The 17,283-nt window shown below is 37.1% G+C and overlaps 1 protein-coding gene across 1 annotated transcript in view; it reads right to left on the bottom strand.

Annotated features, from left to right (window-relative positions):
• The window catches only part of pcsk5a (proprotein convertase subtilisin/kexin type 5a), a 44,615-nt gene extending 30,153 nt beyond the window's left edge, over positions 1 to 14,462 (bottom strand). The window contains exons 1-13 of the mRNA XM_051894535.1: positions 14,118 to 14,462; positions 11,805 to 11,909; positions 11,427 to 11,540; positions 8,665 to 8,799; positions 8,160 to 8,236; positions 7,936 to 8,024; positions 7,573 to 7,745; positions 4,909 to 5,121; positions 4,721 to 4,821; positions 4,298 to 4,401; positions 2,359 to 2,476; positions 1,902 to 2,090; positions 969 to 1,105 (exon numbers count right to left, since the gene is read on the bottom strand). Of these exons, the coding sequence (XP_051750495.1) occupies positions 969 to 1,105; positions 1,902 to 2,090; positions 2,359 to 2,476; positions 4,298 to 4,401; positions 4,721 to 4,821; positions 4,909 to 5,121; positions 7,573 to 7,745; positions 7,936 to 8,024; positions 8,160 to 8,236; positions 8,665 to 8,799; positions 11,427 to 11,540; positions 11,805 to 11,909; positions 14,118 to 14,279 (1,717 nt within the window). The 5' untranslated portion in view covers positions 14,280 to 14,462. The remainder of the gene's footprint in view (positions 1 to 968; positions 1,106 to 1,901; positions 2,091 to 2,358; positions 2,477 to 4,297; positions 4,402 to 4,720; positions 4,822 to 4,908; positions 5,122 to 7,572; positions 7,746 to 7,935; positions 8,025 to 8,159; positions 8,237 to 8,664; positions 8,800 to 11,426; positions 11,541 to 11,804; positions 11,910 to 14,117) is intronic.
• Between the last annotated feature and the right edge of the window lie 2,821 nt (positions 14,463 to 17,283).

Raw genomic sequence — 17,283 nt, forward strand, 5'->3', positions numbered from 1 at the left:
AGAAAGCCCGCAAACAGTTTGCTGAAGACAAGCAGACTAAGGACATGGATTACTGGAACCATGTCCTGTGGTCTGATGAGACCAAGATAAACTTATTTGGTTCAGATGGTGTCAAGCGTGTGTGGCGACAACCAGGTGAGGAGTACAAAGACAAGTGTGTCTTGCCTACAGTCAAGCATGGTGGTGGGAGTGTCGTGGTCTGGGGCTGCATGAGTGCTACAGTTCATTGAGAGAACCATGAATGCCAACATGTACTGTGACATACTGAAGCAGAGCATGATCCCCTCCCTTCGGAGACTGGGCCGCAGGGCAGTATTCCAACATGATAACGACCCCAAACACACCTCCAAGACGACCACTGCCTTGCTAAAGAAGCTGAGGGTACCTAAACCCTATTGAGCATCTGTGGGGCATCCTCAAAAGGAAGGTGGAGGAGCGCAAGGTCTCTAACATCCACCAGCTCCTTGATGTCGTCATGGAGGAGTGGAAGAGGACTCCAGTGGCAACCTGTGAAGCTCTGGTGAACTCCATGCCCAAGAGGGTTAAGGCAGTGCTGGAAAAAATGGTGGCCACACAAAATATTGACACTTTGGGCCCAATTTGGACATTTTCACTTAGGGGTATACTCACTTTTGTGGCCAGCGGTTTATACATTAATGGCTGTGTGTTGAGTTATTTTGAGGGGACAGCAAATTTACACTGTTCTACAAGCTGTACACTCACTACTTTACATTGTAGAAAAGTGTCATTTCTTCAGTGTTGTCACATGAAAAGATATAATAAAATATTTACAAAAATGTGAGGGTTGTACTCACTTCTGTGAGATACTGTATACCATGGGTTATACCACAGTATACTTTAAAGTATGTCACATATATGATGTCACATAAAGTCACATAAATCACATATACCACAGTACTATGCTATCACAACCACTACAGTATTTTTTTGGTAAAGGTGATAGGCACCTTGGAGTCGGCTGTTTCTCCGTGGAGATGGGGTGTCTCTGATGTCCAGGATCCAGTCTCCTGCTGGTTTTTCACCCCAGCAGTGAGTCGTCATGAATTCCCACTTAAGGAAACCCTCATTGGAGTGGTCATTTGGTCTGACAGGAAACAGCCACATAATAATTAAAACATATGCTCAGGTTGTGTTATTTGAAACAGAATACGAAGCAGTCACGTGGTTGTGTACGAAAATGAAGCTTCGGACGTCACAGATCACATGGTTATGGCAAAACGAATCAAGCTCCGGTATAGTGCTTCACTGTGAGATGTTTCGTTGTTTGATACAAGCTTCGAAGCTTCAGTGTCAAATGTCACATCACTAGTTTATTGAATCTTTAAACAAAATCTAAAAAAGAGTTTGTTTTTGAGTATCCTATTTGATACATCAGGCTTTTATGGCTCATATATGATATATGAGAATATGTACTAGCTCATACTCGAGAAGGAGGGGGAAAAAAATCCCCAGTTTTATTCAGACGACCAAACTGAGCAAAAATATATCATTTGGTGCAGTTGCTAATATATACAAAGCGGACTACTTACATAACATAAATATCAGTTGTCACTCTATATCTCCCAATGATATGTCTAAATAAGACAATATTTAAATACATTATGATCAAAGCTCTGTAGTTTTCATTGTGGTGGTGCAAAACATATAATGCAATTCAATATAATGATAATTGAGAGATGTACAAATAAACGTTCCTCAAAAGCCTGTGTCATATTTGAAACTCAAATTTAACATGGTTTTTCTAAAATAGATGTATGGATAATCAAGTAAGCCTATGTTGCTTTAATCCAGTAAGTGCTCATCTTCAAATACTGCTAACAATGTAAAATCTATTCTTAAATCATACAGTTATTACTATAACTGGCTCAGTATATGTGTACCTGTTAGTGAGAAGCTGAGATCTGGTTCCAGAGGGTGATGTCAGTGTGATTGACAGGTCTCCACGGTGAGGATGTGTGATTGTGACACGTACAATAACGTGCTCCAGATAGACCACTCGCTGCAGGCGCTGAGCAGAGCAGCCCGAGGACTTGAACACTGACCTCAACACCCTCTCTGGACTTATGATCCTGAGATAAATACAGAGAATCTGAGTGAATCTTCAGTCAATAAGACTAACAAAAATACCATGGTATTACTATAATATTCTTTAAAGTATCTTTGGAGTACTATGTAAATACCATGGTGTAATCATTCAATACCATGGTACATATAACTGCATTATGGTACCATCACAGCAGCGTTTTATGAAGATAGTCTATAAGTATGAATACAGGAAAGCTACAGCAGTTTGAAATTATCGGTGATAAAGTATAAATATTTTGATCAAACAGTTACCTGCCATTCTGGACTATGTTTTCCTCACATATGTGTTGAGGAGGCACCTGCTTCCAGGTCTCTGCTTCCTTCACCATGGCTTCAGCATCCATCAAGCCAAACCCATAAAGGTGACTAACTGCACAACAGCCAGTGATGATACAGTTTATTACATACCACCAGTGAGAGCATACTTTATTTACGTTGCAACTACTGTCATCATTTACTCAGTCACGTTGTTCCAAAACCCGTGAGACTTTCGTTCATCTTCGAAACACAAATAAAGATATTTTAATGAAATCTGAAAGATTTCTGTACCTCCATTGACAGTCCACACAACTACTACTTTGACACTTGAAAAAGTTCATAAAGACATCCATACTAATCCATAGGAATTGAAGGGTTTGTCCAAATTTTCTGAAGAGACACAATCGCTTTATATAATAAACAGATTTAATTTAGGAACCGATTTCAAAACACTGCTTCATTAAGCTTCGGAGCGTTATGAATCTTTTGTGTCGAATCATGATTCGGATCGCGTGTCAAACCGCCAAACTGCTGAAATCACGTGACTTTGGCGCTCCGAATCGCTGATTCGACACAAAAGATTCATAACGCTCCGAAGCTTCATGAAGCAGTGTTTTGAAATCGGCCATCACTATATAAGTCGTTATTTAGTTTTTTTGCCGCACCAAAAATATTCTCGTCGCTTTATAATATTAATATTGAACCACTGTACTCACATGAACTGATTTCATTATGTTTTTAGTACATTAATGGATCTTGAGAGAGGAAATGTCATTGCTGGCTATGCAGGCCTTCACTGAGCCATCGGATTTCAACACAAATATCCCGTGTTCCGAAGATTAACGAAGGTACTTACGTGTGCGGAACGGCATGAGGGTGAGTAATGACATTATTTTCCTTTTTGGGTGAACTAACCCTTTACATCCCAAGAATCGATTAGTCTAGTCTGTTTTCAGTTGATGAATGAACAGAACATGTAGCGCGCCTCCTATCCAATAAATCGCAGTAATCTTTGTGATTTGTTAATTTTGATATGAAGCAAATCTCAGATTTGAAATAACGTCCATCTTATTATGAGATTCAAAAAATAAACACCGTTTTGGCGCTGTTTAATGTGACGTGACAGATTGCTGTAGCGCCTCAGTTAAAGAGAAGTGGCAGCACAGAGTGCATGTGAACATCCTCTCCTCCGCTTTAATACCAGTTACAGCGCAAAATAAAAATGAATAAACATCTGAAGGTATGTTAAAAGATACAGTACAACTTACCGAAATCTGTATCATGTCTCGTGTAATAGCTCAATCAGTGTTTCTCGGAAAGACGTCAAATAAAACCGCTTGTAAACAATGTCACGTAACGTCACATTTACCTCAGAAAAAAACCTAGAGAGCAGCATTCTGATAAATATATGCATTATGCACGTTACAAATTTTTATTATAATTTTTAATGTTCTTCAATATTTAATGCGTGTTTGAATAAATCACTTATGACAGCCACGATTTAGCCTAAATGTTTATATTTAAAAAAACGAGACATATGATTATGTAATTCTTTATAATAAAACTTTATTTGTTATAAAAAACATAATTGAGTGTAATTTAAGTGTTTGTATATAAATACGTTAATTTTAACCTTCAATGTTATTGTAATGTACTACCAACTGACTCCCATTTGTAGTTGAGAGATTTTTTTCCTCTAGAAAATTTGCCATGTACTGTATCTGATATACTACATCCAAAATAATCAATATCGAATCGAATTGAAATCAGAATCGAATCGCAAGCATGCGAATAGAAATCAAATCGAATCGTGAAAATTGTGTCAATACCCAGCTCCTGGTGCAGTTTTTCATTTAGTTTTTAAGCTAAACTGAATAGATGTTAAATAATATATAATAAGTGATGTTTAATATACAAGCTTATTTTAGTCTACCATCATATCCAGCTCCATTGCTCTGCCAGTCTGAGGTGCTCAGGTGACCACGACGTGAAGTTTTCACCATGATGTGCTGAACGTCCCTCCAGGTCAGAGCTGGACTGAGGACGAAGAACAAAGAAATGAGTTTATTCATCACATGCTTAACAGGGATGGCAGTAAATACTTTGTCCAACAGACATGATTGGCTCAATGAAACCTGTATGTGGAACTGAAAGCCCATGAGCAACAATGGCAAAATACATCTATGACCCAATCTGAAGCAATGGAAAGTGTCTGAAATGAGGTGACCCAAGATAAGAGTTTTACCCTTGACCGTTGGCAGAACCTCAGACTTAAGATGGGTACACTTGATTTGGCTACAAAGTGCTTGCCAGATCTAACAGAAAGAGCACAAATAAATTAGACATGACCACTTACTTTGCCTCCAATGTGAGGGCGATGATTCCTGCAGCCATGGGGGCCGATGCTGAAGTTCCAGAGTGCTCATCAGTGCAACGCTGCCTCAGATCTGTTGTCACCTGAAAACACACATATGCATGGGTCCAGTGAGGAAAAACCAACAATTTCCCACAAAGCATTAAACAAATACAGACTAAGTGACTCACAACACCAAGACTGTGGCTGTCTCCACTGCTGTATGTGGTGGCCAGAGTAGACGAGCACTCTTCCAGGTACCACGGCTTTTTCCCACTCTGAGTGGTGCTGCCTACTGAGATGGTGTAAATGCTGTTGGTGTAACCGTCACATGAGCAGTAGTCTTGACTCTGCCCACCATTTCCTGATGCCCACACAAAAATGGAACCACGGCCCTTTCTGCCCTGAGAAGCAAAGTGGAATGTATGGATTTTTTCCTGTTTATTTATTTATTTAGTCAATTAGTTATAAAATAAAAAATAAATAACTGGAGACCTTTTGTATGCTGGGAGTCAAACCTTGTATACTGAAAAAAATACTATAAATAAAAACAAAATATCGAAACACCTTAATATTTATTGTCTTTTTAAAATTTGATTCACATTTTCTGTTATGTACTTAAAAAACAAACAAATAAAATAAAATAAAATAAAACTCCAGAAAAAATAAAAATGAATGAACCCTACAATAATTTCTGCAGTCAGCAAAGTATGCGTTCAGCACATCAACACTCTGGTGTCAAGCGAAAATGCTGTTTAAACAAAATTGTTTCTTTTAATTGTTTCTATGGGGAGTGTTATTTGCATTTAGACAAACAGAACAAAACAGGTTTAAACTAAAGCATGATTTTCGATTAGGCCAATCCAAAAATGCACTTTAAAAGTACCCTATGTAACTTTTGGCCCTCTAGCAGTAAAACAAAACAAAACTGCATGCATCTCAGTGAAATCTGAGAACAACATATGGCAATTTGTCTGTTCAATAAAATACCTTACTCACCAGTTAAGTAATAAAAAATAGCATCTTTGCATCACTTACAACATTTCAAATCCCTTCTGGCCATCACCGAAAAGCCAAGCCAGGTTTGTCAGTGTTTATTTATTTATTTTTTTTTCGTTTGGGTTAGTTCACCAAAAAATGAAAATTCTGTCATTAATTATTCACCCTCAGGGGCGCCGCTTGCAATTTTGGGCCCTATGAAAGAATCTGAGGTTGGGGCCCCTACCACACCAAACATACATGTCAACCTGGCTATCCAAAATCTTTGTCTGCAATTTAATAATAATTACCTATTACTTTTGCTATTGCTTTTGACCACTAGGTATCAGTATTTGGTCAGAGACCTCCCATGGCTGTAGCTATAGCACTAGCAGATGATTTATTATGCAAATGTAAATGTAATAGAAAAATACAGTACAGTAATCAAATATTCATATTCATGCATTCTTAAAACAAAACCAATTGTATAGTCAAAAATTCAAGAAGGTCCGTATTTTATTATAGATCTTTCTAACTTGTACTCGGCCTTAAAATAACATAGTTCTTGTAATTGTTAACTATGGCATTTGTTACAATAAGGATATAATTACAGGTAAGACTATTTTTTCTTTCTTTCTTTTTATAGCATTTGTTATGAAAAATAGCAACACAGTTAGAAACTAAAGCTACAACATGCCACAGTTGTAATATAAATCTTTAGTGAAAAATCTATTCCCTTAACAGATTATCTATTAAAAATTCTACACCTAGTCAAAATTTGCCACAATAAATACAATAGAATGTGATAAATTCTAGTAAATGTGGTCATCATGAGTTTAAAAAACTTGCAGGATGACGTTTTCCCCTCTCGTCATTTTAGTGGCTGTTTTAGATCATGTTCGACTTTCTCCGTAGTGTTTTACTATCCTCAATAGAATCCAAATGGGTTGCACATTTTATCATCAGCGTCGCACAGGAACGGCTCGGCTCGTGCAAATCTTAACACTTTTGGAGCGCACTGGTAAACGCGCTTACGGTGATTCGCGTGCCACTCATGCAAAATTAAACAATTGGGCTTCAGTCACAGTCATATTGCGCAGACAATTGATCCGTTCAGATCGTAAAGCTTATAAAATCTCCGAACGCGCGAAGTAAACAATTAATTAATAGTCTGATGATTCTACATTTCAGTGTGGGCTTTCAGAGTATACCGGCAACATGTGAGAAGTTCCGATGTGCGAGAAGTGCCGGTACCGGCCCACGAGCACCGACTGTTACTACTAATAAAACCGATCTCTGGGGGCCCCAAAAGTGCGTGGGCCCTTAGAATCGTCCTAACTTTCCCCCCCTTAGCGGAGGTCTTGTAGGGCCTGTATTGAAAAAATACATTTTTATATTGCTCTAATCGAAAATTATGGTTTGCAGGTTTAAACCTGCTTTAACCAGTTTGTCTAACAGCAAATAGGAAAAAAAAAAAAAAAAATGAAAAGAAGCAATTTTGTTTAAATAGTATTTTTAATTGACACAAGAGTGATGATGAGCAGAACACATACTATTGGGTTTGTTTTGTTTGTTTTTAGTACATAAAATATGTTGCATATTTATTAAAAGAAAAAAAAAACATCTCAATAAACATAAACATCTTTCAAAGTTGTCTTTATTCAAAGTAAGTAAACTTTTAATTTAGTTTACTTACTTTGAATAAAGACATTGACTAAGAAGTATTTTTGATTAATATTAAGTCAAAATGTAAGGTTCGAACCAAACCAACAAATTAGAGTATTTTTTAAAAGTTGGTCCAAGTTAAAAAATTTTTAGTGTTGTCTTAACTCAAACTCTGCCAAAAAATGTACATAGACAAACAAACACACACTAACTTTGCGTATGCCAGTCTCCAGAGCAAGCCGGGCAAGAGGGCCGGGGCCATCTACTGTTCTGCCATCATCATCTGGACCCCAGCTGGAGCTGTAGATATCAATATACTGCTGCCTCAGACTCAGTGACTGGGCTTCCACCATATCAGTCATATCGCCATCCAACATACGCACACCTACAGGAGGAGATAAGAAAGCTCCAAAGATATCAATAACATAGGCTTTGTTTTGAATACCACACTACATACTGTAGTACTAAATGTTTATTGTTGCCTAATGCATAATAGGCAGTACTTTATAGTGTATCAAACATAGCTGATAGAGACATACATATGCAAACATATATATAAACTTCTGATAACTCACCACCAATTTTTGCATTGTAGGCAATTCCGACAATGCAGAGGGAATTGTTTGCAGAGGCAGCCACCACACCAGCACATCTTGTTCCATGTCTTTAGTGAAATCACAAAGAAATGGAAAAGCTCATATTTGTCTGGAGCATTGTATTTTAAAATGTATTTAAAATCAAAATATGTGGAGACTGAGAGAAGTGAGACTGTACTGGCTTGCAGTGGAAATGGACTGACTTGTTTTCATTGGTGGCATCATAACGTGGTGTTGGATCAGGATCATTCCCATTAACATCATAACTGGCTCGTGCATCCTTATAAAGGCAGTCAGGCAAAGAAGAGAAAAAAAAGGATCTAAATGCAGCTTTCTTTTTATTTAACCAAAATAACAAAGATGAAAATAGGAAATAGGCACACCGGAGAAGAAAAAAACACAAATGCATACATGCATAGACAATACTCAACAATGAGCAAAGGAAACAGAGGGCATTAAATACAATGGTAAATAAAAACCTAAACAAGACACAGGTGAATGTAATCTGTAACCATAGAAACAAACTAGCAAATGAGAACCAAGGTAACAAAGGAAACTGGAACTAAACACAGGAAATACAAAAAAGGAAATACCTAACTATTTTTATTATTATTATTTTTTTATATATACGTTGTAGCTAAAGGCACTTAATATAAAGTGTGACCAATTTATTTGTTTTGGATAATTTTAAGATGTCAGAGCACTTACATAGTTTTGTTTTAGGTCTGGATGCTGTCTTTCTATACCATCATCCAGTATAGAGACCACAACCCCTTTCCCAGTGTAGCCCCTGCGCCAGGCGGCCTGAATATTCATGTCAGTCAAGCAGTTGTGATCACAGTGCTATAGAACAGTAGGAAAATAGAACACGTTTTAGTATGTTTTTATCAATATGCCTAAGGTTATCAATACAATCCTTTAAACTGTGAAATATTAAATGTGCACTTGTAGTGCACTTCAAATCTTAAAAGTATATTTTTAAAAAACTATACATGCAGATAATGTAATATTAATAAAATAAAGGGCCACTTAAGTGTACCTAAAGAGAGTACACTTTCATGATAAAACACAACATTTAAAAAGTACACTTTGTAATAATGCCAAATTAAAAATGTTATTTTTCAAATTTTGAATTAAATGAAAATGAAATTTGAATGAAGTGAAAGCTAAAAGACTTTCAAATAACATGAGCCAATATTTTTTTCACAATAGAACATAGGTAACATAACAAATGTTTAAACAGAGAAATCTTACAATTTTATGCACAAAATGAGCTCATTTCAAATTTGATGCCTGCTACAGGTCTCAAAATAGTTGAGACGGGGGCATGTTTACCATGGTGTAACATCTCCTCTTCTTTTCATAACAGTGTGAAGACGTCAGGGCATCGAGGTTATGAGTTTCTGGAGTTTTGGTGCTGGAATTTGGTCCCATTCTTGCCTGATATAGGTTTCCAGCTGCTGAAGAGTTCCTGGTTGAATTTCATTTAATGATGCGCCAAAGGTTCTCTATAGGTGAAAGATCTGGACTGCAGGCAGGCCAGTTCAGCCCCCGGACTCTTCTACGACGAAGCCATGCTGTTGTAATAGCTGCAGTATGTGGTTTTGCATTGTCCTGCTGAAATACACAAGGCCTTCCCTAAAATAGACATCATCTGGAGGGGAGCATATGTTGCTTTAAAACCTTTATATACCTTTCAGCATTCATAGTGCCTTCCAAAACACGCAAGCTGCCCATACCGTATGCACTTATGCACCCCCATACCATCAGAGATGCTGGTTTTTGAACTGAACGCTGATAACACACTGGAAGGTTTCCCTCCTCTTTAGCCCGGAGGACACGGTGTCTGTGATTTCCAACAAGAATGTCTGTGATTTCCAACAACATCTGCAGATGGCACAGCGGATTGTGTTTACCGACAGTGGTTCCTGGAAGTATTCCTGGGCCCATTTAGTAATGTCATTGACACAATCATGCCGATGTGTGATGCAGTGTCGTCTGAGAGCCCGAAGACCACGGGCATCCAATAAAGGTCTTCGGCCTTGTCCCTTAAGCACAGAGATTTCTCTAGTTTCTCTGAATCTTTTGATGATGTTATGCACTGTAGATGATGAGATTTGCAAAGCCTTTGCAGTTAGACGTTGAGGAACATTGTTTTCCACAATCTTTTTATGCACTCTTTCACGGCTCTACCCATCTTTACTTCTGAGAGACTCTGCCTCTCTAAGACATCCCTTTTATAGCTAATCATGTTACAGACCTGATGTCAATTAACTTAATTAGTTGCTAGATGTTCTCCCAGCTGAATCTTTTAAAATATTCTTGCTTTTTCAGCCATTTGCTGCCCCCGTGACAACTTTTTTGAGACCTGTAGCAGGCATCAAATTTGAAATGAACTTATTTAATGGATATAAGTGTAAAATTTCTCAGCTTAAACATTTGTTATATCTATGTTCTATTGTGAATAAAATATTGGCTCTTGTGATTTGAAAGTCTTTTATTTTTCATTACATTCAAATTTAAAAAACATCCCAACATTTCCAGAATTCGTGTTGTACTTTAAAGTAAATTTTAAAACAATGTTTCAATAACCTGTTTTCATGTATTAAAGAAGTACGCTTATTTTGATGTATTCACTAACATACTAAAGCACATGTAACGTACTTGACTGTGATATCAATTGAACCACTCATGTTTTCTTCAGCAAAATAAGCAATTAATTAATATTACATTTAAAGTTAATATATTTGAAATGTATTTTAAATGTAAATTTAGTAAATGTACCTTAATTGTATTTTAAATGTAAATTGCAAATTAATCATTACAAATGTGTAATTATATGTTTAATACAAGTTTCGGTAACACTTTAGGGTCCAATTCTAACTATTAACTAGTTGCTTATTAGCATGCATATTACTAGGATATTGGCTGTTTATTAGTACTTATAAAGCAGATATTAATGCCTTATTTAGCATGACCATATTCTACCCAATTCATACCCTAATTTAACAAAACTACCTTACTATTAGTAATCAGTAGTTAGGAGTTTATTGAGGCAAAATTCCTAGTTAATAGTTAATTAATAGTGAGAATTGGACCCTAATCTGAAGTGTGACCAAAGTTTCAATAGAACATTACATTAAAGTATATTTTAGTTAACCACAAATGCTTGTCAATACATTTGACAGTATACTTACTGCCCAAATTTCAAAGACAGAAGTAATTATGAAATTACAAATAAAGATATCCTTAAGTCCTACTTAACTGTGTCAAAACATTTTCATTTATTTTACTCTTTTTAAAAGTACAGTATGCAATTGGGCATTTCATTACGATGTAACAACTTGGAATGTAATTGCTTTGAAATGTACATATTTTCACAAAATATTTGGTTTAGTACTGTAGTTTTGTTTAATTTAATAATTTTATCTGAATATAAAATAGCTTATTGTAATGTGTTGCATACTAACAATATACCACATGCTGTCCCATTTGGGGTCATTGAAGCTGGTCGCGTGGGTTTGGTCCATTGTGTCGGTTCTCTTTACTCTCTTCTGAACCATCTGTTGTTGGATCCACTCCACCTTTGGCATCGGAACATATTTATGATGTTCTACTGTATACATAACATGCTTTACAAACCACAGTGAATTAAATGAAATATTCATTAAGAGTAATTATCATTGTCTCATTTAGTTTAGTCAAGTTTAAGGATGCATCCGTGGGGTTTGATGTACCGCTGTCTTAATCTGTTTTGGTAAGTGTGTGTGGTGTTTATAGGGTGGTGTAGTCTAACTTATTAACTATTCAATGGTGTCTCTGTGACTGAAGGTATATGATCTTTGTACCTTGGTGTCCATGGCAATGAGACTGTGGTTCCCTTTGCTATTAATACTGGACCTTTTGATGGTTCCACTGTGCTGGAACTGGTAATGGTCCACTAGCCCACCTATCTGAAGTGGCACAAGGGGAAGAAGATTGTGTTAGCTGCTGATCAGGTGTGACTGACAGAGATATCAATTATGTATCCACCCCTGACGTATGCCTATGAAACAACAAAAGGGTTATTCTACACTGCTGATAGACTTACCATCAGAGGCAACCTGAGCTACCACTGCACGATTCAGCTGAGCTTAAACTTTGGCTGCTGATTACTCTTTGACACCCTGTGCCTTGACATTATGATGTTGGCCGAAGCCATACCAGATTTACCCGGAACTAAACAGCCCCACAGTAAACGACAGTTTAACATTTAATTGACTGAGTGTGGGAAGTCAGCATCCTTCATGTTAACACTGAAGACATGTGCTCAATGACACCAAGCAAAAAAAAAAATAAAATAGTAACTGTGGGCCAAAGAAATCCAATGATGCACTGCACAACAAACCACTGGGATTCAAAATGGCCTTGAAGTAATATTAAAGGAATATTCCAAGTTTAGTTCTGCTGACAGCATCTTCGAAAATAATTTTTTGTAATGTTTTTGAAAGTCTTTTTTGCTCAAGGCTGCATTTATTTGGTCAAGAATACAATAAACACAATAATATAGTAAAATATTATTACAATTTAAAATATATGTTTTCTGTTTTGATATATTCTCTGATATATTGAAGCTGTATTTCCAGCATCATTACTCCAGTCTCCAGTGTCACATGTTCCTTCAAAAATCATTCTAATATTCTGCTTCGAAACATTATTTGTTATTATGGTAACACTTTACAATACGGTTCATTAGTTAAACATTAGTTAATGTATTAACTAACATGAACTAACCGTGAGCAGTATTTACTAATCTTCGTTAACTTAAGTTAATGAAAATACAGTTGTTCATTGTTTGTTCATGTTAGTTCACAGTGTATTAACTAATGTTAACAAGATTTTAATAATGTATTAGTAAATGTTGAAATTAACATTAACAAAGATTAATAAATGCTGTAGAAGTGCAGTTCATTATTAGTTAATGTTAACTAATGTAGTTAACTAATGTTAACTAATGAACCTAATTGTAAAGTGTTACCGTTATTCAGTGTTGAAATCAGTTGTGCTGCTTAAAATTTTTGTATAACCGTGATACATTTATTTGAAATAGAAATCTTTTGTTATGTTAAAAATGTCTTTACTGTCACTTTTGATCAATTTAATGCATCCCTGTCAAATAAACATATTAATTTCTTTAAATAAATGCTTTTCAACAGTAGTGTATTTTAAACTTATGGTCTGTGCATAGGGCAAGTGTACAGTAGATGCCCTATAAAATTCTATTGTCCATTTCTAGTGCATTTATATGCACACCCTTTTCCTGTTTTTTTTTTTTTTTGTTTGTTTGTTTGTTTTGTTTTGTTTTTTTAATTATTTTAATTTAAACCTCAAATGTTCAATCAAGTGAAAATTACATTTATAAATCTTCATGAGTATGCTGTCACATTTAGTTATCTCTTAAATGTACAGCTGCTATATTTATTTGTGCAGTAAGGGGACAAAAAATGTGTGTCAGTTGGTTAACTAACTGAAGTAGGGTATAAGATGCCATCAGGGTTAGGAGCTCGTCTTGCATGGTTAAACACATTTATTATACAAGAGCCAGTGACCCAGAGACATGGGTTTGGTAATACTGAAAGACTAATTTGAAAGAAAAAGGAACAAGAGTTTGTTTACATAGTTGGTGTAATAAAAATATTAGTTTGTCTTAGATTCTTTTAGTTTGTCTTTGATTAAGTTTTATCCTGGCAGTAACTGCACCTGGTGAAACAACATCTTTCCATTTCAATGACAATAAGATTGACTTGACTTGAATAACATGACAATTACATGGTACATGAATATGGTAATTCAGCAGCATAATATATAACAAAGTACCATGTTATTATCATATGTGTGACCATTACTGTATCATAGTATCATCACAGTACTTTTGTGTTGAAAAGCTGCAATTCTAGGATCATACAGAAAACATAAAAACATAATAGCATACTGTCTGTGTTGATAAATCACATAATTTTATAGGCCACTGAGACTTTTAATAATAATTTAAAGCAGGAAACAAGAATAAATACAAAGTTAAAATAAATGTGATAACACCTATTTATATATACGTGTTCAATTGTTACAAGATGTTGCCACATGAAACATTTAACTGGCAAAATATTTTACAGTGTACTTACCTGGCCCATATTCACAAATCCATATTTGTCTGCAATAAGATCAGCAGCATCAGGACCTCCAGTTATTTTAACCGCCCAACGGTTTGTGTATAATCTCGTCTGGACACATTGGAGTGCAATCCCAAGAAAAATTGCATATGGAAAAAGTGCTGTTGGTGTCATCTTCAGATGGTTATGATCACTGCTTCATGCAGAAATATTGCTCTGATGACTCTCCTCATTGAAAGGTTCTCATTAAAAAGCGATTTGACATTGTCTACAACAGACTGGACTGTCAAATGATTGTAAAAAAAAAAAAAGTTCCTAAAGGACCTAGTTTGACTGTGTGAGCGCTATTCCACTGCGATGGCTCCACTGCATCTGTTGCCTGTGGCACATCATCTCCAATTACAGTCCTATCAGTTTCTACAGGTGCACTGTGTGCTGGTAGGGCTACAGCAAACAAGAAACACTGGGAACACTGCATAATGCCTAACTTCCATTCATGGCATTATTATATTAAACAATGTTGGATAGATCATAAAAAATGTAGGCTACTTCCTGAAAACATTTGCTTGTTACGAACGTTAACAAACAGCATCGCAAACTTGTGTGATTGGAACAACAGCTCTCGAGATGTGAGAAGCATATTTTCATGTTTTTATGACAAGTGGACTTAATAAATCGTTTTCTTCAGCAAAATAAGAAAGTTGACATTAACGACAATGTATATCTTTAATTTCAAATTTATACAAATGTCATTTACATATTTTAGTTTGTCAAGAGATCACCATTTTTGAAGAGTGTGCATGTGCGTATGTGCTCTAGTACGTAAGAACGCGCCTATGATTGAATCTGGAAATAAAGCAAAATAACTGAGAAAAATGATAATTAGTCCTCAGGTGCCATATGTCATGTTTAGAGTTTGTTTTCATCTGTTTTCATTTTTTTCCCTGTCTTCAGTTGCTTAGTTTTCTAGTTTGTTAATTGTTTCAGTTCTCCTCATTTGCCTGTCTGTTTGTATCCTAGGTTACTGATTAATTAGTGTCTTCAGTTCAGGTGTTTCTTGTTAATTAGTCTTGTTAACTCCTCTGTTTGGTGTGTATTTAAGCCCTTAGTTTCAGTCCATTTTTTTTTTTATCTAGCTTTGATTATGTTAAGTGGTGTTTTTAAAGTTACTTTCCTGGTGATTTTCCTTGTTCATAGTACTCCATTAAATGTTCTTGAAGATATGTATCTCCTTTGTCGTGTGTTTGAATACTGCAACACCATCGTGACAGAAAGCAAGACATGACAAACAAAATAAATGACAAAATAAATCTTCAAAAAATGATCCTGGCTGAGGACCGCCTGTGGGGCCTGAGGCAGAATGGTCGTTCTTTGGAGAGGTATGTAGAGGAGTTTCTTGAGCTTACCCATCAGGTGAGCTGGCCTGATGCCTCTCATGTGTGTTTTCAGATGGGACTGGATGAGGATGCAATTCGCTTTTGCGAACTTGCTTGTTATTTCTCTAGTCGAGTTGATTAATCTCATTCTTTATTTAAACGGTTCTAATTTTGTAGAAAAAGTTAAAGAAAAGGAGTGTTATCCTCATCCAGCCCCATCGGAAACACATGTGGCCTCACCAGCTCACCCCACGCCGGTTCTCTCCACATACCGCTCCAATGGTTCCAGCCATTTCTGCCCTCTTGTGCTTCCCCGGTTCCATAAATGGGTTGCCAACAGCGCTGACCTGGGGGAAAAGTCAGGTCAGGTCAGCGCTGAAGTCCACCTCCCTTCTCCCAGCTGCAGTTCCTAAGACCATCTCAGTACTCCGTCCAGAGCCTCGTCCCAAGATGGCCACCATGCCTGAGCCTCGTCCCAAGATGGCCGTCATGCCTGAGCCTCGTCCCAAGTTGGCCGCCATGCCTGAGCCCTCAGCTGGAATGGCCACACCTGGAAATGAGTCCTCTCCAGAACCTGCGGAGGACCCATGGTTAATTGACTTTTGACCAGAGTCCAGTGATTGCTCCAGCCCCTGACCAGTCTACAGCCAAGGAGGCCATCCCTGAACTGTTGGCTCCACCCTGGCCCCCTGTACTGTCGGCGCCGCCATGGCCTTCTGAACCAGCGCCACCCTGGTGGCTCCCTGAGCTGCCCGCACCTCTCTGGATCCCTGTACCACCGGTACCGCCCTGGAGGCTTCCTGTCCTACCTAAGATTCTACTAGTCAGCCTCCAGGGCGCCCAGCCCAGTATCCTAGGTTACTGATTAATGTCTTCAGTTCAGGTGTTTCTTGTTAATTAGTCTTGTTAACTCCTCTGTTTGGTGTGTATTTAAGCCCTTAGTTTCAGTCCATTCTTTGTCTAGCTTTGATTTGTTAAGTGGTGTTTTTAAGTTACTTTCCTGGTGATGTTCCTTGTTCATATTACTCCATTAAATGTTCTCGAAGATATCTCCTTTGTCGTGCGTTTGAATACTGCAACACCACCGTGACACCAAGAACATAATTTATAGCAATAAATCTAGCAGTAATTCAATCTAAAAACAGATTAATTTAATGAAGTTATTACGACACCACCTGCATGACATCATTCAACAACGTGGCTGAACGACAGGTTTGCGACAATACGGTTTCAGTCGTGACAAGCTGGGCTGCCTTCCACTCCAATTTTAGACATGCACTCGTGAACTTCGGGGGGAATCCCTGCCGCCATTTTTAAGTGCGTTTCATTTCGTGAAGTGGATGAGGGAAGTTCATATGAAAGGTATATGACTTGTCCATAGACAGCAATATAATCAACAATTTCAAGGTCCAGAAAGGTATAGACATCATTAAAACAGTCAACATGTCTGCAGTGGTTTAACCTTAACGTTATGAAGTGATGAGAATACTTTTTTTTGTGTGTGTGCAAAAACAACTTTTATTCATTAATATCTTCTCTTCCCTGTCATTATCCTTACATAGTTGCTACAGTAAGCACAGTGAAGGCTTCCGTGTTTACGTCCAAATGCCGGCTCAGTATTTGGCCAAAGCTGCACATGTGAGCAGCACAACGCATGCGTGTGATGCTGACGCAGGAGCTGGCCAATGAGTCTGGAAGCGCTGGATGAAAACAACGTATGAGAATGACACCAAAGAGAAGATATTGATGAATAAAGTCATTATTTTTGTTTTTGCACACAAAAAGTATTATCGTTGCATCAT

This window comes from Ctenopharyngodon idella, chromosome 5 (assembly GCF_019924925.1).
Source record: "Ctenopharyngodon idella isolate HZGC_01 chromosome 5, HZGC01, whole genome shotgun sequence".
In the NCBI taxonomy this organism is placed as follows: Eukaryota; Metazoa; Chordata; class Actinopteri; order Cypriniformes; family Xenocyprididae; genus Ctenopharyngodon; species Ctenopharyngodon idella.